We start from the raw sequence: 27,864 nt of genomic DNA, 5'->3' as shown, positions 1-27,864 counted from the left end.
TATTTTTAGTAGAGATGGGGTTTCACCGTGTTAGCCAGGATGGTCTCAATCTCCTGACCTCGTGATCCACCCACCTTGGCCTCCCAAACACAAACTTCTTTTTATAGGATTAAATATTCTTTTACAATTTTTTTTTTTTTTTTTGAGATGGAGTTTTCTTCTTGTTGCCCAGGCTGGAGTGCAATGGCGTGTTCTCGGCTCATTGCAATCTCCACCTCCCAGGTTCAAATGATTCTCCTACCTCACCCTCCCGAGTAGCTGGGATTACAGGCACCCGTCACCACGCCCGGCTAATTTTTGTATTTTCAGTAGAGATGGGGTTTTATCATGTTGGCCAGGCTGGTCTCTAACTGCCTCAGCATCCCGAGTGGCTAGGATTACAGGCATGTGACCTCAGGTGCTCCTCCCACCTCAGCCTCCAAAGTGCTGGGATTACACGTGTGAGCCACCATGCCCAGCCTTTACAATGATTTTCAATGACTGCATATTACTGCTATGTAATGTTTTAAAAACTAAGACCCAATTTACTGGCTCGCCTATAGTTCCGGCTACTTGGGAGGCTGAGGTGGGAGGATCGCTTGAGGCTGGGAGGTCTAGGCTGTAGTGAGCCATGATCATACCATATCACTCTAGCCTGGGTGACAGAGAGAGACTCTGTCTCAAAAACAAAAACAAAAAATTAAAGGTAAAGTTGGGCACAGTAGCAGGTACTTGTAGTCCCAGCTACTTAGAGGTTGAGGCAGGAAGATCATTTGAACTGAGGAGCTTAAGATCAGTCTGGGCAACATAGTAAGACCTGTCTCTAAAAGAAAAAAATTAAGGGTCAATTTTTATATGAATTAGTGTTTTTCCCAGCTAACTGCTTTTTCTTTCTTTTTTTTTTTTTTTGAGACAGTCTCACTCTGTTGCCCGGGCTGGAGTGCAGTGGCGTGATCTCAGTTCACTGCAACTTCTGCCTCCCAGGTACAAGGAATTCTCCTGCCTCAGCCTCCCAATTAGCTGGAATTACAGGCACCCGCCACCACGCCCGGCTAATTTTTTTTATTTGTGGTAGGGATGGGGTTTCACCATGTTGCCCAGGCTGGTTCTGAACCCCTAACCTAAAGTGACCCGCCTGCCTTGGCCTCCCAAAGTGCTGGGATTACAGGCGTGAGCCACTGGCCCTGTATAGAACTTTTTGAAGTGTTAAATTAGTTTGTAAGTTATTGAGATCAGGAGTTTTCAGTTTTAGAGAGAAAATGCATTTCTTAATCATAAGCACGGAAAGGTAGAAATTATACCAAAAAATTAGCCACAATTATACTATCGTACACCAACCTTTGTACATTTTGGAGTATTTTCTTCTACATTTTTGTTGTTGTCATTGTGAAACATTATTGGGATCATACTGTAAAAAAACTTCCCAATTTTACATTACACTGTGGAAAGCTACCAGAAGGAGTTTGAATTTTAGGAGTGGTGGGAGTAAGAAAGGAAAAGAAAATGTTGGAAACCTAGGGGTGTTCATTTTAGATACTTTTCTCCACATTCCAATCTGTGATTAAGCATGAGGACTGGGCACGGTGGCTCATGCCCCAGCCTGCACTTAGGGAGGCTAAGGCATGTGGATCACTTGTTCTCTGGACCCTGTCTCTACAAAAAAACCCCAAAATTATCTGGTCGTGATGGGGTGTGCCTGCCGTCCCAACTTTTGGAGAGGCTGAGGTGGGAGGATCAATTGAGCCTAGGAGTTTGAGGCTGTGGTGAGCTGTGATCGCGCCACTATACTCCAGCCTGGGTGACAGAGTGAGAACCTATCTAAAAATAAAAGTGACAACCTGTCTCAAAATAAATAAAATAAAATAAGCATGAGTTTGCCCAAGTGGGGTAGGAAGTCAAAAAGATAAGGAGTGGGCTAGCCTTGAAGTCTTCAGGAGACATTTTGTGGCTCGTGTTTGTTATATCCATGACTTTCCTACCTGAGTTCTTGCTAAGCCTGTTGTCATTCTTAACAGGGATGTTTTTGAACTAAACTTCATGAACGTCAAATTTTCCAGTGGTTATTATGACTTCCTTGTCAAAGTTGAAGGTGACAACCGTTACATTGCAAATACCGTAGAGGTAGGTATTTTTCTTTCCTTCCCATTGCCATGTTAGTATATCCAAGGAAATGGCCAAACTGACACTATATTAATCGTCTGGTATGTTGACTTTTATCTACAACCAAGCTAATGCGTTTATGTGGAGCGAGGGCTGCATTCAATCTTTGCTGTTTGACAGACTTAGCCAAGGCAGTAACTCAAGAACTTGGTCATAGTGAATTTTATTTGTAAGTTTTTCATTTTCCATTATAATTTAGCATTACTATCTTACTTGAAATTTAGTTAGTGGAAAAAATAAAAATCACCCATAATTCCACCGAGGCTTAAACTGTTAAAGTGTTTTGTGTGATAGGCTTTGGTGGGTTTAGAAAAGTGCTTGATGCCAAGTAGATGACAAAAAGCATCAAATGACACATATATAACACTATAATGAAGCTATTTGGGTAAAGGATAAAAGAAAATCAGTGATCTTTCATAATAACTGTGTTTCAGATGTTTAGCTAATTCTAGCTGGGTTAAAGGTCAAAGTAGCTTTAAGGATAGAAAGCCTTATATACCTGATGCTTTGTGAGAATGAGGTAGTTCACATGAGTATTTTTCCCAGCTAATTGAAATTTACCCCGTCTGGCACCGTGGCTTTCATTGTAATCTTTTTAGATAGAAGTTTATTTAAGATGAGTTACACATTTTTCTACTTTCTTACTTCCAATTTAAGATGGTTTCTTTGTCTTTCATGACCTTGACGCTTGAAGAGGACTGGCTGTCGATTTGTAGAATGTCTCTCAATTTGTGTTTGTCTGATGTTTCTTCATGATCAGATTCCGGTCATGCGTTTTCCTCAGTTCTATCCCAAAAGTAATGCTCTGCCCTACTCAGAGCGTGAAGTATATAATGTTGATATGTCTCATTACAGGTAATGTTAACCTTGATCACTTGAGTAAGGTGATTGTGTGCTAGGTTTCTCTGCTGTAAAGTTGCTGTTTTTCTGCTTGTATTTAAGTGTCTTGTAGGATAATATTTTGAGACTCGGTAAGTATCTTCATGATCTTGTCTGTAATAGTTATTACTGTGGTGTTTGCCAGAGGGTGATTTTCTCTTTCATTGGTTCTACATTTTTAAAATTGGAATACTGTAAGAAAATAACTTTTTTATCCTGTTTATTTATTTATTTATAACTATAATAATTCTTTATCATAACATGTTTATAATGTAATATATTATCTATAATTCATATGTTTACAATAATTGCATCATGGATATTTATTTTACTATATACATTGTGATCCATGACTGTCATTTATCTTGTTGCTCATTTTATCCTAGGTTTGGCCTTTGGAGAGCTCCTCAAATTGGCTCCTGTGACACTTGCTTTCTTTTAATGACAGAAGTAACAGCTAGAAAGTTTGACCTTTTCAAAAATGGGGCATTACTTCCCATAGATAGATTCAACACTTGCATTTGAAGTTTGGCAGAAAGGAAGATGTTTTCTGGAACTCGAATCTGTCCACCTCATGTGTTGACCTTTTGAGCGTGAGACATCTGATCCTAGTCCATTCACTATGGATAGAAACTATTGTAGAGTGTGCCTTGATCCTTTCAAATCCACATTGTTTTAATGTTAGTTTCCTACGTTAAGAGGACTTATTTGCAACTGAACATATTAAAAGGAAAGTTCTTTTTTTTTTTTTTTTTTTTTCTTGAAACCTCCTTCCCTCTACTGCCAGTCCATCTTAAATGCCAGGCTTATACCTCACAGTTCTTAACCCCTTCCTTTCTTGTGACTTCTACCTTCTAGTCAGTTACCAGGTCCTATTGATCCCATCTCTGTCTTTTCCATGAGTCTTTTGGACACAATATGTTACCTTTTGTGTCTGGCTTTTTTGTTTTTTCACTTAACCTAATACTTTTAAGGTTCTTCCATGTTGTAGCATGTATTAGTACTTTATTTCTTTTTTTTTTTTTTTTGAGACGGAGTCTGGCTCTGTCGCTCAGACTGGAGTGCAGTGGCCGGATCGCAGCTCACTACAAGCTCCGCCTCCCGGGTTTATGCCATTCTCCTGCCTCAGCCTCTGGAGTAGCTGGGACTACAGGCGCCCGCCACCTCGCCCGGCTAGTTTTTTTTTTTTGTATTTTTTAGTAGAGAAGGGGTTTCACGGTGTTAGCCAGGATGGTCTTGATCTCCTGACCTCGTGATCCGCCTGTCTCGGCCTCCCAAAGTGCTGGGATTACAGGCTTGAGCCACCGCGCCCAGCACTTTATTTCTTTTTATGGCAAAATAATATTCCATTGTATGGATATATCACATTTTGTTTACCTACTCATCAGTTAATGACATTTGAGGTATTTCTCCTTTTTGGCTCTTACGAGTAATGCTACTGTGAACATTTGTATATAACTTTTTGTTTGAACACAGTTCTTTTAGGTATATGCTTAGGAATAGAATTCTTGCGTCATATGGTAACTCAGTGTTTCACTTTTCAAGAAACTAACAAGTTTTCAAAGCAGCTGTACCATTTTACGTTTCTACCAGCAATGTATGCGGGTTCCAATTTTACTATATCCTCACCAACACTTGTTATTATCTGACTTTTTGATTCTAGCCATCGTAGTGGGTATAAAGTGGTATCTCGTTATGGTTTTGATTTCCATTTCTCTGATGGGTAATAATGTTGAGTATCTCTTTATGTGCTTATTGGTTTCTTGTATATCTTCTTTAGAAGAATGTCTATTCAAATCCATTGTCCATTGAAAAAAATGTTTTTGGTCTTTTTTTCTTCCTTCCACAATCTATATACCTCTTATTTCCTTTCATTTATCTTTATCTTTATTTGTCTTTATCTTTTCATTATCTTTTTATATTCTTGAGTTGTAAGCATTTCTCTGGTTAGAGGTTCCTTATTAGGTACATGATTTGCAAATATTTTCTCGCAGTCTGAAGATTGTATTTTCACTTTCATGATGTTGTCTTTTGAAGCATAAAAAATTTTAATTTTGATGAAGTTCAGTTTTAAAATTTTGTTGTTGTTGTTTGTGCTTTAGGTGTCATGTCTAAGAAACCATTGTCTAATCCAAAGTTATGAAGATTTACTGCTATGTTCAAAAGTATAAAAATAATTTTATACTTTTGGCTCTTACCCTTAGGTTTCTGATTCATTGTGAGTTAATTTTTGTGTATAGTGTGACGTAGGGGGTCCAGTCTTATTTTGCAGTTGTCCTGGAACCATTTGTTGAAAAGACTGTGCTTTCCCTAACGAATTGCCTTGGCACATACATCCTTGTAGGAATCACTTGACCATAAATGTAAGGGTTGATTTCTGGACTCATAATTCTATTTTATTAATCTGTATTTTTGTCCTTATGCCAATACCACGCCGTCTTGATTACTGTAATAGCTTGGCATTTTGTAACATCAAATCTGGTGTTTGTCCAAGTGTTTCTGTGATTGTTGGAAAAATTATCTAAGTATAAAATAGCAGAAATGGCTAATAGCTGTTGTTCATGCAATGATAATAAGCCCCCATTGAGGCCATTTGCTGTCCTTTTCCTCCCTAGTGATGGAGTAAGCATTACAAAATCTTCTCTCTTCCTCCTTATTACATTAGAGGTGTGTGTGTGTGTGTGTGTGTGAGAGAGAGTCGGCTCTGACCTTTGCCATATATGCAAATTGTCTTTGTAATTTCAGTAATAGTCGCACTTAGAGCCTCAGAGCAGGTCACTGGGTCCTGCTTGTCCTCCCAGGAGGTGCTCGACATTGGTCAGAGTGCATTAACGGTGGTTTGTTGTGGAAGTCCTGTAATAGCCCTCGTTGACATTGGACTGGCTGTCAGGGGAAGCATGGGTTTTGGAAGCTTTCATTAGCATTAATTGCCCCTAATGCACCATCATTTTTGACAGTAATAAGCTAAACAGGGGTGTTATTACTCCCAGCAGAAAGACTGCATTTCCTGGCATTAGAACATTTTTTGAGATGTATGTGGCATGTGGTGCAAGCAGAGAAAGGATAGCGTGATCCAGTCAGTGTAAAGCAGGCTTAGCTGCATTTCAAGTAGAGAAATAAGTCCCTTTCCTATTATAAAAATGAATCCTGTAGTGTTAGTTGGAAGGAAGAAGCAGCTAATCAACAGGGTTCCTACACTGAACTCTTTAAAGAGGGCTTTGGAAAAAGTTACGATTTTTATTTCTAAATTTGCTTTAAAAGAGTAGCATGAAAATGCTTTTCTTTTGAGTGTTTCCAGAGACCCATTTATAGTGAGATTTTAGGAGCAGAAGGATTTGTTTTAAACTGTTCCCTATTTAAGAACAGCCCTACGGGTGTTTATGTGCAACAAAGAAAGCTGTAACTTAGGAAGGCTTTTTAATTTAGGGCTGAGAGCAAACCAAGAATGATGCAAGTTCACTGCAGTTTGCCCTTTGCTCACTCCATGTGTCTGCATTGTCGGGGGATGCTCAGGATGTCTTTAGAACACACACGAAGCTGGATCCTGATTAGCGGGCTTTAGTGGCTAAGTTAGTGCTGAGCGTTTAGAGCCAGGATTCTAAGTGAAAACCTAAAAGCTGATAGCTTCCTTATCACTATCATTAGGAGACATTGAAGACTTTACATAATTCTTTTTTTTTTTTCTTTTGAGGCGGAGCCTTGCTCTGTTGCCCAGGCTGGAGTGCAGTGGTGTGATCTTGGCCCACTGCAACCTCCGCCTTCCGGGTTCAAACCATTTTCCTGTCCCAGCCTCTCGAGTAACTGGGACTACAGGCGTGCATCACCACGTCTGGCTAATTTTTTTGTATTTTTAGTAAAGACAGGGTTTTGCTATGTTGGTCAGGCTGGTCTCGAACTCCTGACCTCAAATGATCTGCCTCCCAAAATGCTGGGATTACAGGCATGAGCCACCACGCCCGGCCTAGTCTATTCTTTATAATTGCTCCATGGTAATTAATAATATGCATGTATCATTCTTTATTTAGCTAGTCTCCTGTTTATGGACATTTCAGTGGGATGATGATTTCAAGATCACATTTACAAATTAAATGAATGAGTTCTTGAGAGAATGAGTTACAGAAATAACGAGGGAATTATCTAGTTAATGTTGATGAAGATTGCAGAGTAGTTAACTATGAAGACAGATTATTTTTATAGCATAGAGTGTTGCTAATCCTCCTATCTCTTCCAAAATTGGAGGGCTGCTAAGCCCATCAAGCCTCCTCCTTAGTCTTCTTGCTATGGAATGTTTCCTACTCCCCAGTCGGGGCCACCCATGGGCAGACTTGGGTCACAGTTCCTTCTCCTGTGCTTTCATATTTCATAACACTTTGTACATACATTAAAGCAGCAACCTGATTTATTGTCATTATGGTTTGTGTATGGGACAGGAAGGATTTCTTGCCATCTCTGTGTATTCCCTGCACATTGGTGCTCCACATACTACAGGGAAAGTGTTCTCAGCGGGTGTCAAATCAAACCTCTCTGGCTACTTCTTTGCCTGAGCCTTCCATTCCAGTTTGTCTTCCAGTAGAAATGTCAGTACTTGTCAGGTTGTGCTTTATGCAAAAAAGCTTGCTCTGGTTCTGATCCTTGTGTGAGTTGTAATGCTGTTAACTCAGCAGAGAGCGCAGACAGCCAAAGTAGAGGCTCCAAGCTCCCTTCTTGGGGGTGTCTATTCAACCTAATGGGCCATCTTCCCTCCTCCTCCACTGCCATAATTTCACCCAGTTGCCTAGACTCAATGACAGGCAATGATCCTAAATATAATTCTGCTAATAGGTGACTATGAATTCAAATGTAGATGGTAATATCCTTACAGCTTCTGGTAATAAATCTTTACAGTTTTTTTAAAGCAAAACAGAACATCCCTATTCAACATGATAGTTGAGACTGTTGTCATAAAATAGTTATTATAGAGGCAGGAAAGAAGGCTATTAGAAGGAATTACTTGATAGGTATCTTTATCTCTTTTTAATTTTTCTTCTTTGCCCTTGATTTGAGGTTGTCACACCTCAATATGGTATTTTAGAAAACCGCCGAAGCTATCCTTCAATTATTTGCCCATCCCTTTATCTCTATTCCTTGATCCTGACTTAGACTATAAACCGGTGGATTTGGCAAGGATTTCCTTAAGTGTTACATTCAAACCTATCAAATATTTGGAAGGCTTACAGATCTGTTTGCACATAAAAGCGCCTTGGGGTTGCATAATTTGCACATTCAAACTTGGGTTTTAATTCAGAAATCTAACATGTTTTCTGTCTCTTCCGGATATTTACATTGATTTTAATCTAATTTTAAAATTTCTTATTTATTGACATTAGCCCCTCTTTGTGAAGATGTTTATACGGGACATACAGAATTCAAACACTCTTAAGAGTCAACATGGATTGGTTTGTGCTTATAACAAACTCCCAATCTCAGTGGCTTAAAACAACGAAGGTTTATTTTTTGCCCATGCTAGATTCTTTAGGTGGTCAGCTGGAGGCTCTGCTTCATGATATCTTTGCTCCAGGACCCTGGCTGAAGGAGCAAGCATCTGGACATTGTGTCCATGTCAGAGGAAAAGAGAGAATCACGCATTGATTCTTAAAGCTTTCACTTCTGCCCACATTTCATTGGCCACACTTGACTCCGTGGGGGCAGGGAAGTAGAATTCTACCGCATGCTCAGAAGGAGAATGAGAAGTACTTGGAGAACAGTACAGATAACTACCATGGCTGTCTAACAAGGAGCTGAAGTGCGTGGATTCTGAGTCAGAGTGCCTGAGCTCACCACTGGCCTGATCACTTCCTCGCGGTCTGATCTTGAGCAGAGCAGCTTCATCTCTCTCATCTTTTATTTCCTTATCTGAAAAGCAGTACCTTACAGTATTGTGAGGATTAAATGAGATAGTCTTTACAAAACCAGTGCCTTTCACATGGTAAGCACTCAATAAATCCTAGCTATAATTAGAACCGAATTCTTACTGATTTGAATGAAAGGTACTGCTTAAGGAATTTTTCCCCTTATTTATTTTAAAGGATACATGAAAAGATTTACTTTTTTTTTCTTTTTTCTTTTTCTTTCTTTTATTTATTTATTTATTTTTTTGGTGTATACCGTCCATCCAAAGCCAGAAAAAGACATTTTAGGCTCGGAATGGGAGAGGTTGGAAATATTACTGGGCTGGGTCAGTAATCTTTACTGGGCTGGGTCATGCCTTTACTCACCTTGAAGAATAGAAAACTTTATATCTGCATGTGAATTCCTGTACACCCACCAGTTGACCTGGCAACTGTCTTCTCTATTTTCCTCTAGCTCAGAGTCAAGATCTCCACTGAAGTTGGCATCACAAATGTTGATCTTTCCACTGTGGATAAGGATCAGAGCATTGCACCCAAAACTACCCGGTAGGTGGGATGCCACCTGATCCCTCAGGGAGCTGAGGCTCAAGAGCTAAGAGGAGTATGCCTAGGCACTGAGCCCTCCAGGCATCATTTCTGTATCAGCAGCCATCCAGCTTGCACCCTAAATTAAGGAGTCTGTAGTTCCACTGGTCCTGCACCAGGGATTCTGCCAGGCATCTAAGTGGATTTGGAGATTGTATATACCAGTGTTTAGTCCATGCACAAGCTGTTTATTACCAGTCCGCAACAAGGTAAAGCGCTTACCTCAGGATGTTAGTCTGAGTCAGCTGTGTCACTAAGCATATTATTTAGTTCAGATGACAATTTTTAAAATAATAAGACCTCAGTGAAGGAAGCAAGGTATTAATTTACATTCTGGTGCAATCTCATCATCACAGTCCTGAATTTGCTTTTAGTGACCTAATGGCAAGTCTCTCTCGCCCATGATGGGTCTGAAATTAGCTGGAAGCCTCATAGGTACTTAAAATTGAGATGGCAGATACCCAGCACTAGGACTGCCATTTCCCCCTCCCAAGTCCATGGAGGCAGTACTAAGAAGTCATAGAGCGTTTGCTCCCACCAAACTCAGACACAGCCTCAGAATCTTTTTTTTAAACATAATCTTCTAAGTAGACACTAACAATTGATCAGAGTTGGGCCAGAATGCTGTACGAAGCCTGCTCATCAGCCCTCCCCCAGATCCTTACTGCCGTAGTGGGGATCCAGATCTCTGGGTATAGTCCAGACCCCAACTTTACTCAACTAGGGCAGCTATAGAGGCCAGAAGACAGTAGGGTGAACCCTTAAGGCTCTTTGAAAATGGGATGTTAGCCAGAGGCTGGAAGCCAAGCAGCTGTTCCTTTTAAATCACGTAGAGTTGGCCTTTGTGTCTCTGGCTTGGCTATTTTTGTAGTGATATGGGAGATAAGAGCACTGTTTGAGAATCCACTGAAGTAATGTCTGTGTGAGCACTTTGCTGTTTAATTCTCTGCATAAAGAGTTGGTCTTACTTACAAGTAAATATAAAATATGAGTATAAAATAAAGCCAGGTCTGAGCTCTATAACCATTTGGCTGGTTTATCCCCTGGCCATCTTACCCTAAAATCCCAGGAGATAGCTGTGAAAAGAAGTTTTCCTCATCAAGTCTGCCTTTTTAAAACCCAATTTCAGGGCAGAAAAGTAAATTGAAACAGTGTCCAGGAAAAAAATATAGCATTAGAAAAAGACAAAGCCAAAAGTACCCTTCTTTCCTTTGTGTCTCCTACCTGTCTTGTCTCTCTACCTTGCTCACATGTGCTGCTGGCATCAATCCTGTGATAATTTCTCCTTGCAGTTCTGCCAGCCTGGCTCTCCTTTGTGCCTGCAGAGGCCACACGTGAGCTCCGCTGGTGCCTGACTTTGGTGGAGTTGAGAGCCTTAGGTCCTTGAATTGAAAGCTCAGCGGTACAAGCATCTGCACACAGCATTTCCCCAGATCCTGTTGGAAGTTTATTCTGCACTTTTCTCAGTCCAGGCTTTATCAGTCCAATTTGCCCCTAGGCTGCAGACAGTTCTCCACATCTGTCTGTCCACAACAGAAGTGTTACTATGGGAGAGGGAGGATTAGGCAATGAAGTGAAGTATGTATTTTCCACCTGTTCTCAGAGATATATTGATCCTCTCTGAAGACTGACTCTATCTGCCTCTTTCAGGGTGACGTACCCAGCCAAAGCCAAGGGCACATTCATCGCAGATAGCCACCAGAACTTTGCCTTGTTCTTCCAGCTGGTAGATGTGAACACTGGTGCTGAACTCACTCCTCACCAGGTCAGGAAGACGCCTAGACAATTCTCTTAACCTGAAATGTGAATGGATACTAGCGTTTACAATGTGGTCTGTAACATGGACTAGAGAGAATTCCACGTTCCTGCTTTCAGATCTTGACCGAACCCTGACAGTCCATCAGGTTCTCCCACGTGACACTCTCACCCTTTTACTGGTTGTAATCCTTCACCTGGGATACACTTTCTAAAAAATTAGCTGGTATTGAGGAGAGGTACTTAAGGCAGATTTGCACTTAATTAAGGTCCTTCCTTCCTCCCTCCCTCCCTCTCTCGGACAGAGTCTCGCTCTGTCACCCAGGATGGAGTGCAGTGGTGTGATCCCAGCTCACTGCAACCTCAGCCTCCCGAGTAGCTGGGACTACAGGCATGCATTACCATGCCCAGCTAATTTTTGTATTTTTAGCAGAGACAGGGTTTCACCATGTTGGCCAGGCTGTTCTCCATCTCCTGACCTCAGGTGATCCGCCTGCCTCAGCCTCCCAAAGTGGTGGGATTATAAGCATGAGCTACAGCATCCGTCCTGAGGCTTTTTCTTTCTGATTTAAAAAAGGGAATATACTGGCCAGGCATGGTGGCTCACGCCTGTAATCCCAACACTTTGGAGGCTGAGGTGGGAGGATCACTTGAGTCCAGGAGTTGGAGACCAGCTTGGGCAATATGGTGAGACCTCGTATGTATGTATGTATATATGTATGTATAAATAAATAAGGGAATATACTGAAATAATTTCGAAAGAAGACCCAGAGCATTTTTTTTATTCTGGCCAAAGCAGATTTTGTATTTGTGGGACTCTGAAGAATAGCTCTTTTAACTTGTGCCTACTTTGTGTTATGAAAGCAATAGGCTTTATTTTTTTCATAGAGTAATGAAAATTATTTAAAAGATTTTCAAACCATACACTCTTTCCCCCGAGAACCTAATATGGCCCCATGTCCAATCAGACATCCGCACTCCCACACTGCCTATCATCCCCCTTGATGGAGAGTAACCTGCCTTTAGTGTTACGTGAAGGAAGGTTCAGATAAATACTTGGAATGCTGAAAGACAAGAATGTGGTACCTAGTTTGGTATGGGGTACCCTGTACCGATGCTTTAGCAAGGACCAGCAGACTTGTTGCCTTGAGGCAGCTTCAGGGCAGACCTCAGAGGCAACTGGATTTACTTGGGAACCTTCTTGCTTTCTGTTTCTTGCAGCTGCAGCTGTTGCACTTGTGCCCCAGGAGCGCGTTCCTCTATGGCCACAGTCCCGGGAGTCCTCTGCTCCTCTCCTCCCTACTCCCAAACTCCAGACAGCTTGGTTAGGGCCCTTAGCCAAACCTAACTGACCTTTGAGTACTTTGGCCCCTTACCATTTCCCAGCTTCTTACCAGAATGACATTTGCCGGCCAAATAGCACAAGGGAAGGAAGAGTACAAAGAAATTAGAAGACTAAATGGTAGGATCAGATTAGAGCAGGGAGAGTTAGTGAGGAAGTGTAACTTTCACTGAATACTTGTCTCATCCAAAATTCTGTTGTAGAATCATGGCTTAGAGACCTTCCAGGTGGAGGTGGCATTTTGGGGATGAACCAGGCAGCCGCCTGCAGTTGACTGTGATAGGAAGGAGATCTGGCATCTGGATTCCCCATTCCATTCCTGGCCAAGACTAATTGCTGTAATTGGGATGCTTCATGTCTCTGGGCCCCTTTCCCTAAATGCTTTGGTGGTGTTTCTTTGTTGTTCAGGTATAGATTAACAAATGAGATGTGTATTTTCTGTAGATGCAGTGCTGGCTCTGTCACCATGCCAACTCATTTAATGCTTGTGCCTTATGATCTGTAAATTGGATCTGTAAACCTACCTGCCTTGTTGAATTCTTTATTTTGAAACACCTGAAAGAAAAGCTCTGGGTGGTTATCAAGTTTTGATCCATTTCTAATGTGCAGATACCTCTTTTTCTTGTGTCATTAGGGGGGATAAAATGATTAGACTCATTACCATCGTATTGCTATTAACCACTATTTGTTGACTAGCATAAAGCATTCCCTGCACTAATGCTCAGCATACAGTATTGCAAATCTTCACACAGATATGCTACATCTGGAAGTTAATTTTTCTGCCATAAAGTTGAAGAAATCAAAGCACAAGGAGGTTAAGTAACTTGCTCAGCTAGTAAGTAATGGAAGCAAATCTATCTGTCTTCCAAGCTGAGGCTCTCTCCATGAAACTGCGTTGCCCTGCTTGATTAGGACTCTGCCTTACTATCAATACCCAAGCCTCCTCTACTAAATCTTTAGCTGGAGGCACTAGGAAATTGAAAATGGACCTCTTACAGTTCCACCTCATTTCCCTTCTTTTCACCCTCTGGTGAAGCAGTTAATTGGGCAGCAAAGTGACCAAAAGGCTGGCAGGAAAAAGAAATTGCAGCGATAGCAAAGGGCTTAAATCATCCGCAAACTGGGCATTCAGCCTCTGACTAGTCGAGAATTGGCTGGACCCATAAGTTAAATTTACTTCCTTGTACCAGCAAAAAGTTATCTCTGAGCTAGAAACTAGGGTGGCATGGCCACTCCTTCTACTCTCTGGGGCAGGTCTGGCAGATCTGAGAGCTCTCACTGTGACAATGAGCTAACTGTGTGCTGCCCGGTGGATTCAATGTTAGGCCCAGGGAGAATTTTGAAATTTTCAGATGAAAGGTTGGATTATTTTTCCATCTAGACATTCGTCCGACTCCATAACCAGAAGACTGGCCAGGAAGTAGTGTTTGTTGCCGAGCCGGACAACAAGAACGTGTACAAGTTCGAACTGGATACCTCTGAAAGAAAGATTGAATTTGACTCTGCCTCTGGCACCTACACTCTCTACTTAATCATTGGAGATGCTACTTTGAAGAACCCAATCCTCTGGAATGTGGTATGTGCCTGAATGTGTACCCCGACTCAAGTGACAGTGGCTGTGCCCCAGGCACTGGTGGCTCCTTTTCAGGGGCATGGGGCTCTTCACCTTCGCCTTGCCTGTGCCTCCTATAGTGTGATAAAGAAGCTTGGGAGGTGAGACACTGTGTGTGAGCTCCATAAATAGTCCTGGGGTCATGCACGTGGCTTGGCAACATGGTACGTGCTTAATAAATATTAAGTGAGTGAAGGAAGTATAAACTTACTGTTCTGAGTGCTAGTATCTGTGAATTTCTATAAACATTATACAGGAAGGCCATTTTCATATTATAGCAAGGCACCATGGGGATTACATAGATGTGAAAGTTAAGACCTTTGAGATATGGCATAGCACATAGAGAGATGAGATCTGAATTCTGATAACAATTTTAACTAATAACCAACTAACTAATTAACTAATAACCATGTGTAGCATGTTGTCATTTACGTAGTGCCTCCCTTCATGCCTCACTTTGGATTGGTGTGATGAGAGTAAATGTGCAAGACAGGGCATTTGAGCAAGGGGTTGAAGAATGGCAAGGGTTTATCAGATCTGGGGCTGTGGGCTGATCACTGGGGAAGAGCCTGCAGAAAGCTCAAGGTGCTTTCAGTGCGATGGGAGCGGTTGTGTTTTGCCAGAGCACCTGACTCCTGTCAAAAGCGGGAGGTGATGAGCTTGGAAAGGTAGCAGAGGCCAAATTGCAGGCTTTGAGTGGTGGTTGACTCACTTTGCAAGACAAAGGGGCAGCTGCGTTTTCTCGTCTGGTATTCAAGACTTCTTTTCTTCTCCTGGACTTCAGGCTGTTTTTGCACAAGAGCACATACTCATTTCTTTCTCTCTTTTTCAAATGTGACTAAATCACACTTCCCAGGGACACCAAGCAGTTTTGATTGCAACTATAACAGCCTGTGTACCAGCTGGGATTTTCGTATTAAGCAGCTCTATGGGGCTACTATACCAGCAGAAAATTAGAAGTCTTGCTCTAAAAAGCATTTTCAACAAATACTTGTTTTGTTCTTGAAGTTTTTACTGCCTCAATTTGTCAGCTAATGGATCAGAAGTGATTGGGACTGCCTGGAGCTTTTTTCAGTTATGGTCTTAGACGGGAGTCAGAGAATATTATCTATTGAGTTTCACTCACTTCTCTGCCCCTGTGCTTTTAAAGACTGTCTTTATTTTTCTAGGCTGATGTGGTCATCAAGTTCCCTGAGGAAGAAGCTCCCTCGACTGTCTTGTCCCAGAACCTTTTCACTCCAAAACAGGAAATTCAGGTATATCCCAAAGGGCTTATCCGCTAAACACGGGGGAGAAGAGAGGGCAGCAAAGCCCTGGACTGTGTCTCTGCTCCCTTTAACTTGTTTTATGATATTTGATAGTTTGAGCCTCACACCCTGTGGATTAGGCAGGGTACATGGCAGCCCCATCTTTGAACTGAGCAAACAGGTTTAAAGAGTCCAGTGACTAACCCCCAGAAAGCAGAGTGGAAGATGAAATCAGAACCTGAATCTGGTTTTCCTGACATCCAGCAGGTTCAACCCTCAGACCACAGCTTGTTAGCTATGAGCGCAGATGGTTTTAGCATTTATCCTCGCTGCTCCTGCGTAAATCAGGGCTGATGGGGCGACAGGTGGGAAAACTCACCTGGGAGAATAGGGCTCTACTTTCTTAGGCAAGTCCTTGGATAAGCAAGCCTGGTCCTGCCCTGCACACAGGACTGTTGTGAGAATCAAAGTTGGTAACAGATGAGTAAAGAAAGGCTTTCAAATGTTTCTAAAGCCCTTTACAAAATAAATACAATAATTGTTAAACCCTTTGGGTACTGGTTAAGGAAACTGAGGTGGATCCACTCAGTGGACTGTTCTGCAGTCTTGAGAACTGATTGTACTTCGAAACCTACATACAAATTAATGTTGTTGAAGTGTCAAAAACAGACTACCTGTTGTCATTCCACTTTAAAAAAAACAAGTGCCCAAAGGGTAGAGTAGTAGAATTGTTTTTAAAACTCCTCTTCATATTGGTACAGCATTATTTAAGAATGTAAAATGCAGCTAACTGATAGGCGTAATTGTGATGATGATGAAGGGTGCCGGGAAGTAGGTGGCAACAGCTGCTATAATGTTAGAAATCCTTTAATAGCAGCAGCAAAGAAGAGCAGAGGTGAAAATTTAGGAACAGGAGGCTCAAGTGGGGCTGTCTCATCATGGAGTTGGAGTGGCTGGGCATTGGCAAGCAGAAAAGGCAGGCACAAGTTGACACATTGGAGGAAAAATCTTTTTTAAAAAGTTCTATTTGCATAATGAATTACAGCTTACAAAGCATAATCAAATGCACTGTTTCATTTGGTCTTTAGAGTATCTTTACAAGCCTAGCAGGGTGGTCATGACCCTCCCCACCCCCAGTTTTCCAGCTGGAAACTGAGGTGAAGCGTGGGACAGCGACTTCCCTCCCGGTCACACAGCCATACATATCAGTTTGGGCCTAAACAGAGGTCTCCAGACTCCCACACCATTGCTGCTTCTGCTAGGTCACACTATCTAGGTGAGCTTTGTAAAGAGAATTCATGTAGAATTGCTCAGGGAAAAAAAAAAAAACCAAGAAATATCATCAGAATGCTTGTCCAGCCTTCTGGTTTAACTCTGGAAATCAGAGTTGGGCCAGGCATGGTGGCTCACACCTGTAATCCCACTTTGCAGGGCCAAGGAGGGAGGATCACTTGAGGTCAGGAGTTTGAGACCTAGTGAGACTCTGTCTCTACAAAGAATTTAAAAATTAAGCTGGGTGTGGTGGCACATACCTGTATGTAGCCTCCCAACTACTCGGGAGGCCAAGGCGGGAGAATCTTTTGAGCCCAGGAGTTTGAGGTTACAGCGAGCTATGATGGTGCTACTGCACTTCAGCCTGGGTGACAGAGTGAGGTCCTGTCTCTTTAAAAAAAAAAAAAAAAGAAATGAGAGCGGGAAATTTGTTTAGGGCTTCCTTAGAGCCATGGTGCAGGGAAAGAGGGATGAATTATGGTTGGAAAGATTTGTAGTGAGGCTCTGTTACGTTTTAAAAAGAGATGGTGTTACCACCATTAGCCAATTAAGTGGGGCAGCAGCATATGCCAGGGCCACCCTAGGAGCCCAGAAACGGTGCGAGTTCCAGAGTCCTGCCTCAGTCGTGTCACTCAAGCCATCTGTATACCTGGGCACCCTCTTTGGCTCTAGCCAAATGCCACTTGATGGCTTGCATTCTCTGGCCTCTAAATGGCAGTGAGTCTTTGAGGGGAATAAAGGGTTGGCCAAGCAGTAAGCTGGGGTTGATGTAGTCTCTGTGGAAGGGAGACCTCTGGGATCAAAAGATAGCATTGAGAAGAGGCAAAAGGCCACGCGGCCACTTGTTGCCAAGTATGCCAGAGCCTCTGGGTGGCATATCCTCTTCATGACTGACATTGATGCTTTGGTCCCTGGTATACATGGCTGCCCCAGCTGGGAAGGGCACATTCTTAAATCTCGGTGTGTCTTTTGGCAGCACCTGTTCCGCGAGCCTGAGAAGAGGCCCCCCACCGTGGTGTCCAATACATTCACTGCCCTGATCCTCTCACCGTTGCTTCTGCTCTTCGCTCTGGTGAGTGGCCGTAATTAGCGTGGGTAGCATGCGTCTGGTGCCAGACCCAGCAGATGCATTCCTTCCAAAGGAGGCAGTGATGTTTGGCCTCAGCAGAGCTCCAGAGGGGTCCAGCAGCTGTGACCTGAACTGATGCTTAAGACATTTTAGAGTGACCAAAAGTTCCCACAGTGGAGGAGTGGCCAAATAAACTGCCCCATTAACAAGTGGGCATAAGAAAGTACTTAACAGCCACTAAGAATGACAAAAGTGGATGGACTGTGATGCCGTAGGGGGGTTCAGATGAGATCTAGTGTGAACAGAGTGAGACCCGATGCTGGTAGCTATAAAAAACAGCACAAAGGCTGTGCATTTCAGCACTGCTTGGGGCAGAAAACCAGAAACAACCTAAAGTCCATATGATGGAATAATATGCAGCTTTTCAAAGAATGGATAGATTTATATGCCAATAGGACAAGATTGCCAAGATGTGTTACTGAGTGAAAAAGGCAAGGGGTAGGGTAGTGTATTTAGTATGATCCTCTGTAAAGTTTTAAAAGGTGGCCAGGTGTGGTGGCTCATGCCTATAATCCCAGCACGGAGGCCGAGGTGGGAGGATTGCTTGAGCTCAGGTGTTTGAGTTCAGCATGGGCAACATAGCAAGACCCTATCTCCACTAAAATTAGAAAATTAGAAAGAAAAAAATTAATGGTGATGTATGCCTGTAGTCTCGGCTACTTGAGGGGCTGAGGTGGGAAGATTACATGAGCCTGGGAAGTTGAGGCTGCAGTGAGCCCTGCATTCTAACCTGGGTGACAGAGTGAGACCCTGTCAAAATAAATAAATAAATAAGTTTTAAAAGGCGATATGTGTTAGTGTTGGTCATCTGTGAGGAGAGGACATTCTGGAGAATGTAGAGGAAGTAACTTTTACCTTTTCTCCTTTTCAGTACCATTTGAATTTTTTTTTTTTAGCCAATTGTGTTTTTTTCTTTTTTCTAATTATAAACAAACATAAATGCATATCCTCAAAGCTCAGAGACTTTTGAGAAAACACTCATTAGATCTTACTTTTGGAAAGTTGCCTACGTTCCTAATTAATTTGTTGCTTTTAATAAAAGAATTACTGTTTAAATCTAGATAAATCTAGAAGCCTTGCGACAGATTTTCAGAAACCAGACCTAGGGTATGAGCACCTGTTCTTATATTTGAGTGAGGAGAATTTCAAAAGACATGGAACCAACAGCAAAAGCATGAATGCCACCAGCTGCCGGCGAGTTTATCTTACCAATTCTTAGAGAACTTAGTGGGGGTGTCAGTTACCTTATAAATGCAGTTTCTGACCTTTCAGCTTCATGATCTCACCTGTTGTAAAACAGTAGGGTTTGCCATCATTAAAAATGATGTTCAGGTTTGAGTTACACGAGCCCATTTGAGAGCAGGTGCTGAATGCCTTTCTAAAGAAAAAAGGGAACAAGTTTTCCTGAGGGCTTATAATAGGGTGGTTGTCACTTGGAAGAATTCCCTGTCCTTCTAGGATGCATGAACGTTGAAGCCTTGGGGCTGTTGATGGGATTAGCATTGGCGTGGTTTGTGTTGCCTCCTTTGTAAGTTCTAATGCCTTTTAAATTTATTTCTCCCCATCATTCAGTGGATCCGGATTGGTGCCAATGTCTCCAACTTCACTTTCGCTCCTAGCACGATTATATTTCACCTGGGACATGCTGGTAAGTGCCCCAGACTGCTAATTCCATTTAACCTCCTCTGACATTTAGCCTGCCCACACAAAAGCCCTGTTAAGTAGACCCACAACCTATTAACTATAATGACTTAATAGCATAACATTGCCCTTTTCCTCCTGGCCTTTTAGGACAGTTAATATGATGATAAACCTGTTTGGTCCATCACTTAGAACAGCTGTCATTATATTGGGCTTCATTGTACTGTGCCACTGTTGGCAGACCATTTACCCTCAGTTAATAACCCTGTTTATTTCCAGAGATTACTCACTTATCGTATCTTTACATTGAGCAATCTTCCTGGATGAAGAGCATTAATGCAGTTTCCAAAGGTTATCTTTCCCCACCCTATCGATCTTCACATTTGCTGGCGTCTCTGTCTGTGCAGTAATAGAAAACAGTCCTTTCCACAGTCAGACATGCTGTCCTGCATCGTTCTCTGGAGACCTGAGGACTTCAACAGCCTAAACATAACGAGATAGTAAATTCACAAATCACTTAAGAGGCTTTTGACGCTATTGGATCAGGGGTGCCTTGCATTTCACTGTGACTTTAATTTTTTTTTTTTTTTTTTTTTGAGACAGGGTCTTACTCTGTCACCCATGCTGGAGTGCAGTGGTGCACTCACCACTCACTGCAGCCTCGAACTCCCAGACTCAGGTCATCCTCCCACCTCAGCCTCCAGAGTAGTTGGGACTCCAGGCATGTGCCACCACATTTGGCTAATATTTGTATTTTTTGTAGAGATGGGGTCTTGCTGTGTTCAGAGCTGGTCATGAACTCCTAGGCTCAAGCAGTCTTCCTGCCTTTGGCCTCCCAGAGTGCTAGGATTATGGGTGTGAGCCACCACGCCTGGCCTGACCTTAATATTTTTAAAATTATTTGCCTCTTTCAGGAGTCACTATCTGTATGCTCATAGTAAACAGATTCCGTAGGGGTGTGTAGATAAGTCCCTTGAAATTGTAGGCAAATGTTTGTATTTTTCTGGGGAAAGAGTGAGTTGTGACTTTGATCAGATTATTATGGTGCAGTGGTCCGTGACCTCAGAAGTGGTTGGGAACCCTGCTGTAGTTCATCAGTCATCTGTCTGGGCAAAACTGACAGGATGACCTTTCTCTCTGGCTCAGTTCCTGGATATGAATGATAGCCCTCTGGGGTCAGACCGAGAAGAAAACCTGAATATAAATTTGTTGAGAGCTGTGGCTTTTCCTGCCGGTGTGCTTTTTGTGCACGTTTTCTCATTTGATTCTCATCATAGCCCTGATGAGGGTGACTGGGGCAGGAATTACGATCCCTTTTGACAAGTTGGGAGAATTTGGGCTCAGAGAAGTTAAGCGGCTGGTAAGGGCAGGGCCTGGACCAGACCCCAGGGCTCTCTGTTCCCAGCTCTGAGCCCTTTTTACTCAGCCTTCTTCCTGAGACCTCCTTGCTTCCTTCCTGGTCACAGTGGCAAATTATACTTACAAGTTTTTTGGGGTTTTTTTTCCCCCATAAAAAAGGAAATTATTCAGTTATTTATATCCTGGTTTTTTAAATTTATTTTTTATTTTTTGTTTTTGAAATGGAGTCTTGCTCTGTCTCTCCCAGGCTGTAGTGCAATGGTGCGATCTTGGCTCACTGCAGCCTCTACCTCCGCCTACCGGGTTCAGGCAATTCTCCCACCTCAGCCTCCCAAGTATCTGGGATCATAGGCATGCACCACCACACCTGGCTAATTTTGTATTTTTAGTAGAGACGGGGTTTCACCATGTTGGTCAGGCTGGTCTCGAATGCCTGACCTCAGGTGATCCTCCTGCCTTGGCCTCCCAAAGTTCTAGGATTACAGGTGTGACTCCCACGCCCGGCCTATTTATATCCTGTGTATTTTTGTTAAGAATTTGAAAAATGAAATGAATCCTAAATGTAACATGACAGAGGAGTTTTAAACAAAAGCAGAGAAATAGGTATAAGCAGGAACATGACACAGGTCACTGAAGTCCAGTTGTTAACCCTGTTTTTTTGTTTTTTGTTTTTTTGTTTGTTTGTTTGTTTGAGATGAGGTATCACTCTGTCACCCAGGCTGAAGTACAGTGGTGTGATCAAGCTCACTGCATCCTCGACTTCCCAGGCTCAAGCAATCTTCCTACCTCAGCCTCCTAAGTAGCTGGGACTATAGACATGGGCCATTATGCCTGACTAATTTTTTGAATTTTAGTAGACATGAGGTCTCACTGTTTGCCCAGGATGGTCTTGAACTCCTGAGCTCAAGCAGTCCTCCTGCCTCAGCCTTCCAAAATGTTGGGATTACAGGTGTGAGCCACTGTGCCTGCCACCCTGGATTTCTTGGTGGCCACAGCTGAGAGACTAGTATATTGAGTTAGCTACTTTTTGGCATCAAAGGAATGAAACAAAGGAATGAAAAAGGTGTAGGACCAGAGACCTTTTCATGATCCAGCAGTTGCTGCCCCTAACTTTCCTCAACCCCGGGGAAGCATTATGTTTCATTTAATTGGATGTCATGACACCTCTTCTTGCAGCTATGCTGGGGCTCATGTATGTGTACTGGACTCAGCTCAACATGTTCCAGACCTTGAAGTACCTGGCCATCTTGGGCAGTGTGACGTTTCTGGCTGGCAATCGGATGCTGGCCCAGCAGGCAGTCAAGAGGTAAGGCTGGACATGGGCCAGGGATCTAGAGTAGGGTTAGAAATACTCAGCTCTGCCAGCCTAGCTCTTTGAAGGGTAGGTGGCAAAATGATTTGTGTTCTTAGGGGCAAGTCTGGCACCTTAACCTAGCCCAATACAGAAGCCATAAGCACTTTGAAGTCAAAATAGGGGCCTTAGTGGTCAGCTTTGAATGTATTACAACCATAGTAATTTATGCCCCAATACAATAGAATGAGGGAGGAAAATTATTGCTTTATGAAGATGAAAGTGCATTCATAGATGTGGCAGAAGATTAATTTGTTAGCTGTGTAAAAATTCTCTGCTGCCACAGAGAATCCTGCCCTGCCCTTCCCACCCTCAACATGTCCCAGAGAGTTGCTCCTCTGTAACCCTCACAGCTCCAGGAGCTTGTCCCGGAAGCACGAGGTCTGCGTTATTTCCCACAGAAGCTGAGGCAGGTTTTGCAGAGGCTCCCAGCAAGGAGTATCTCCTCAGTAGCCTACGCCTCCCCAGGACCCAGACAACCTTAGAGTCACATGGGTGGTGAGACAGACCTTGACATGGGCAGCTTGTTGGCAGCTTGACTTGCTAAACAGAATTGGAGGCAAATTTAAATGTCACAAAGGTGTTTCTCATTGATTTGACTTTATTAGAACCTGAGTGATTTCAGCCGCGCAAAGGCCAATAAGAAAAGAACAGAAGTGCTTTCACCTCTGGAAATCGTTTTCAGATGTGCCACTTTCTTGTATCCAGGACGTTTGTTGGAAGAATGTAACTCAATAGTGTACCCTCAACGTGGCTGCCAGTTAGGGTGCTGGGATCGGAGAGAGGCTTTTTCAGGGAGACCATCAGTGGGTGGGAGAAGATGTCTCATCTTCGCCCGAGTCTCCATTGTGAACTTTCTGAGCATTTCACCATGGAGACTTGGCACAGACGTGTTCCTTGGCTTTCCTGTAGGAATCCAGGGCCCACCAGAGCTTCCCTTAGCACCAGCAGTGGCGGCTGGTTCATTTTTTCCACTTTCCAGTAGCCTTTTCCTGGTGGCTCTGCATTGTACCTGAGAAAGAGCCAGGACTCAGTTGTTTTTGCAAAGCAGAACGCTGTTCCCTTGTAGCACCTGCCTGGGCCCCCAGAGAGCCAAAAGACTGTGCTCTGCTAAGGTCTTTCTTTTCTGGAAGTCGCCCACTCAAGAAGAATGAAATCTGCCAGGCATGGTGGCTTATGCCTGCAATCCCAGCACTTTGGGAGGCTAAGGCCAGAGGATCGCTTGACCTCAGGAATTTGAGACCAGCCTGGGCAACATAGTGAGACCTAGTCTCTAAAAAAATTATGAAAATAAAACATAAGAACAAAATCAAGGTGAGAATTGAGTAGAAACCATTTGGTTTACATCCTGCTTAGTAGGAGTTCCTAATCTGGAATCCTAAAGTTGTATGCATTTTCTGGGGAGAGAGACTATGGTTTTTATCAGAATCCCAGAAGGATCAGTAACTCCTCCCTCTCCCCGACCTTAAAGCCCACCTTTCCTTGTGAGTCCTAGAATGAACTCTACCCTGGAAAAATAGGTGACCCTAATGGAAGCTCTGGTTGGGTGTTTGTCATTTCTTTCCTCAGCTGATTTCTCCCCTCGCTGTCCTTTCTTGATTCTCAAACCCTCTTTCCTTTGGCAGGATCGCTGCAGAGCAGAGCAGTAGATTGGCAAAATATAGGACACTACGGTAAAGATGAAGGGTGGACTCATCCCAGAAGCAGGGTCCCTTCCCCGTCTTGCCCGCCTCATGCATGTCAGTTCTCTCTCTAGTTTTCAGCCCACTTGCTCCTCCCACCCCTCCCTACGCCACAGCTGGACTCTGAGGCTGCTTTTCAAGTTGCTAGATGAGGTTGTGACTGGACCAGGGCAAAAGCTTCCTGAATTAGCCCAGCTGATGGGATAACTCTGCAGTGAGAAGCTTTGGTCTGGCTTTGACTGTATAAGACTTCATTCTCCCTCATATCCCATGGGGTACTTATTTATTTATAGACAAGCCTCTCTCTCTGTTTCCAGGACAGCTGAGATGAGGATAAGACAAATCCAAAATTCATTAAATGATGGTCCCGTGGCAAATCCTGGCACACCTTGTCACTGTTTCTAGACGTTTCTATAACACCAATCTCTAGTTGGGCTAAAGAGTGTGGTTTGGGGAGACTGTAAATTATGAAGGACTGCTGGCCACAGATCAAAGCTAGCATCAGAATCCAGGTTCCTAGCACTCAGGGTATGTTAAAAGGGCTGCTCCCCATGTGACTAAAATGTGAAGTGAAATCCCACTCATTCTCCTTCTGCATCTCAGTCCGAGGATGGGAGGGAAGTGGAGGGAAGGAAAGCGAGTGTCTGATGCTTCATTGATCTGCTCCTCTAGACCAGGGACTGGCAAAAGTTTTCTGTAAAGAGCCAGATAGTATTTTAGGCTTAACTGGCCATATGGTCTCTTGGCACCTACTACTCAGCTCTGTCACTGTCATGTGAAAGCAGCCATAGACTGTATAAACAAATGGGCGTGGCTGTGTTCCAACAAAACTTTATTCATCGAAACAGGTGGTGGGCTGGATTTGGCCTGAGTGGCACAGTTTGCTGACCCCTGCCCTAGACCAACAAAGGGAGGGAGGTATTTGAATTTTCAAGTCGTGTTCTCTTTTATCCTTTGCCTTGGAAATGGCTTTCTCTGCCAAAGTCACAAAACCATCTAATTTCTAATCCTCTGAAAATAGGAGAGATCAATAAAAGCATAGGATTTGGAGCCTTTCCACGGATGTGTGAGCATAAGCTGGGTCACCTATCCTCAACACAGAAGGGAACTGCATTTGTTTTGTTTGTTTTTGTTTGTTTTTTCCAGGTTTGAATGGAGTTATAATTTATCTGCAGAAAAATGTACCCTTTTTAGTGTACAATTCTGTGAATCCTGAAAAACCTATGTAGTCATGTAACCACCACCTCAATCAAGATATAGATATTGCCACACTCCAAAGAGTTGCCCAGTGCCCCTTTTAGAGTCACAACCTTCTCCTACCCCCATTCTGTGGCTATGCCCATTTGATTTTATCCTAAATTACGGTCACTCTGTCTGAGATTTGCTTTCAGAAATTGTCCTTTCTGCTAAATGTTGAGTTATTTAATTCTTTAACTCAATTTTCTTTTCTTGATTAAAAAGAACTTTTTTTTATAGAGATGGTGTCTCATTGTGTTGCCCAAGCTGGTCTCAAGCTCCTGGGCTCAAGCAATCCTCCTGCTTTGGCCCTTAAAAGTGCTGGGATTATAGGCGTGAGCCACCTTACTCGGCCTCTTGATTTTTAAAGTCAATTCCTACCCTGCTATCCCCAAATCATTGCTTGAGGAAGAGGAAAGTCATTTGATCATTTGGACATTTGGTACTTCCTAGTATTTGAAAGGAAACCCCCTGGTAGCAAAGTGTTCTCGATCTGAGGGCAGACATTGATTTGAGCAGACATAATGTGGGACATAAGTTCTAGCCACAGTCGGTGGTTGTGGGCCACTACCCTGCAGCTGTTCTTATTTCATACTCATGCTATCCTTTCTGCATGAACGTTTCTGAATGCACATATTTTAGTGTACCTAGGAACCTCTGAATGTTGGCAAGGAATTAGGGGTGCACACCCCAGCCCTCAAGATTAATTCCATGCCTGTGCATGTCTTTTGGAACTGCTTTATTAATGGGTTTGGAGCCTGCCATTCTGCAAGACTGGGTCATTATCACCTTAGTCCTCACCCTTAGGAAGGGCTGCCACTGAAGGATGGATGCTGTGTGTGTCGGCAACCCTGCCTCTGCTTGCTGGAGCCTGCCAGGATCAGTTACTCACTGCAACCATCTCCTCAGCTGCACAGTCTGTCTAGATTGTCATTTTCATTCATTGTGTTTCCCCATCCCTCCTTAGAGTCTAGGGAAAGGCAGCAGAAGGGAAAAAGAGAATACAGGAGATAGGTTTTTATCGCCTTTAACACTTTCTGTAAGCTGAGTCCCGTTTTTGAGAATCTTTCTGTGTTAGGTTAGATGCTGAGTGTGACTTGGCAAGAACACGGCCACACGGCAGGAATGTGCAGGTTTCTGTAATGAATGGTCGGGATGTCATCTAAGCTACAGAAGGGCCACGTGTTGGTTGCCAGAGCTAGAGTCTGGGAGATTGATGAGCATTCTTTAAACTTTCCTCTCTGTTCATCTAATTGAAATTTACACTATGTTTTTGGCGTTGCACTGTGAGAGGTGTGCCTGGAATTACCTTATCTCCTTATGTTGTCACATACCACTTTCTTAGTTATTACTGAGTTCGTTTTGTTGTTTGTATTTAAGTTGTCATCAGCTTAATTATGAACTAGCCATCTCATGTTCTTTTGTAAAATGAGATGGGGCATACATAAATAGACTTGGTAGATAAATGATGATGCCCTCATAAATGGGATCTTAGAGCAGGAGAGTGCCTTGGTGTCTCTGTTGTCACCAGTTAGGAACTGTAACTGTGAACTGAAACCCTCAGTAATTCTGTTTGTCTCCATTTTCTTTCAGAACAGCACATTAGTTCCAGAAGAAGGATGGAAATTCTGAAAACTGAATGTCAAGAAAAGGAGTCAAGAACAATTCACAGTATGAAAAGAAAAATGCAAAAAAAACACAACTTTATTTAAAAAAGAAAAAGTCCAGATTGTAGTTACACTTTTGCTTGTTGTTTTTCAGTTTCCCGAACACAGAGCAGATACCTGGTGAGCTCAGATAGTCTCTTTCTCTGGCACTGTGCAGGATGCTGTGAATATTCCTAAGTTACCCATATGTTGCATTTGAAAAGTTGAAATGTGTAATTGTTTTGGAATAAAGAGGATAATAATAGGAACAAAGGCCTGATTGAGAGCTTATTCTCATACTTTTGGGTGGTGGGGTCCTTGGGCATATGACATGAGGACTTAGTTGGAAATGCTGTTGATGCCAGCATATTTCTCCAGGCCTTTATACATTGGTTCTTCTTGCCCCTTGCTCCTAACAGAACTGAGAACTGCCTGGAAAGGCCAGCTTCCTTTCTTCTTCTCCAGCAGTGAGCACCAGCTGTCTGCATAGGAGTCCTGTTGGTATCCGAACGTGCCATTTGGACTTCTAGGGGTCCAAGGGGATGGGTTTTTATCCCCTTTAACATTTTCTGTGAGCTGAGTCCCATTTTTGAGAATCTTTCTGTGTTAGGTTAGATACTGAGTGTGACTTGGCAAGAACACAGCTACACAACAGGAATGTGCAGGTGGACCGCAGCTAGGATCTCTGCGCAGTTAGGACCTCTGCGCAGCTAGGACCTCTGCTCAAGGCTGTTGTCTTGGGGCCGGGTGCAGTGGCTCACGCCTGTAATCCCGCACTTTTAGGAGGCCGAGGCAGGCGGATCACTTGAGGTCAGGAGTTTTGAGACCAGCCTGGCCAACATGGTGAAACCCTGTCTCTACTAAAAATACCAAAATTAGCTGAGCATTGTGGTGCACGCCTGTAATCGCAGCTACTTGGGAGGCTGAGGCAGGAGAATAGCTTGAACCTGGGAGGGGGAGGTTGCAGTCAGCTGAGATCGTGCCATTGCACTCCAGCCTGACTCCATCTCAAAAAAAAAAAAAAAAAAGACTGTTGCATGGGGATTTGTTGCAACATCAATTTCCAAGGGACACAAATTCAAACCATCGCACTGACCACTT

The 27,864-nt window shown here is 43.1% G+C and overlaps 1 protein-coding gene across 3 annotated transcripts in view; it reads left to right on the top strand.

The window, feature by feature from the left end:
- The window catches only part of RPN2 (ribophorin II), a 62,085-nt gene extending 35,049 nt beyond the window's left edge, over positions 1–27,036 (top strand). The window contains exons 8-17 of one of the 3 annotated variants that reach the window (XM_011929089.1): positions 1,995–2,100; positions 9,361–9,452; positions 11,142–11,256; positions 13,970–14,164; positions 15,370–15,456; positions 17,696–17,791; positions 19,421–19,496; positions 22,025–22,154; positions 23,825–23,872; positions 26,711–27,036. In XM_011929089.1, the coding sequence (XP_011784479.1) occupies positions 1,995–2,100; positions 9,361–9,452; positions 11,142–11,256; positions 13,970–14,164; positions 15,370–15,456; positions 17,696–17,791; positions 19,421–19,496; positions 22,025–22,154; positions 23,825–23,872; positions 26,711–26,723 (958 nt within the window). In that variant the 3' untranslated portion in view covers positions 26,724–27,036. The remainder of the gene's footprint in view (positions 1–1,994; positions 2,101–9,360; positions 9,453–11,141; positions 11,257–13,969; positions 14,165–15,369; positions 15,457–17,695; positions 17,792–19,420; positions 19,497–22,024; positions 22,155–23,824; positions 23,873–26,710) is intronic. The other 2 variants (XM_011929087.1, XM_011929088.1) reach the window with 2 other exon arrangements.
- The last annotated feature ends 828 nt before the right edge of the window (positions 27,037–27,864 follow it).

This window comes from Colobus angolensis, unplaced genomic scaffold, assembly GCF_000951035.1.
Source record: "Colobus angolensis palliatus isolate OR3802 unplaced genomic scaffold, Cang.pa_1.0 Scaffold8, whole genome shotgun sequence".
Lineage (NCBI taxonomy): Eukaryota > Metazoa > Chordata > Mammalia > Primates > Cercopithecidae > Colobus > Colobus angolensis.
The sequence above is the reverse complement of the archived record's forward strand: the minus strand, read 5'-3'. Positions and strand labels throughout refer to the sequence as shown.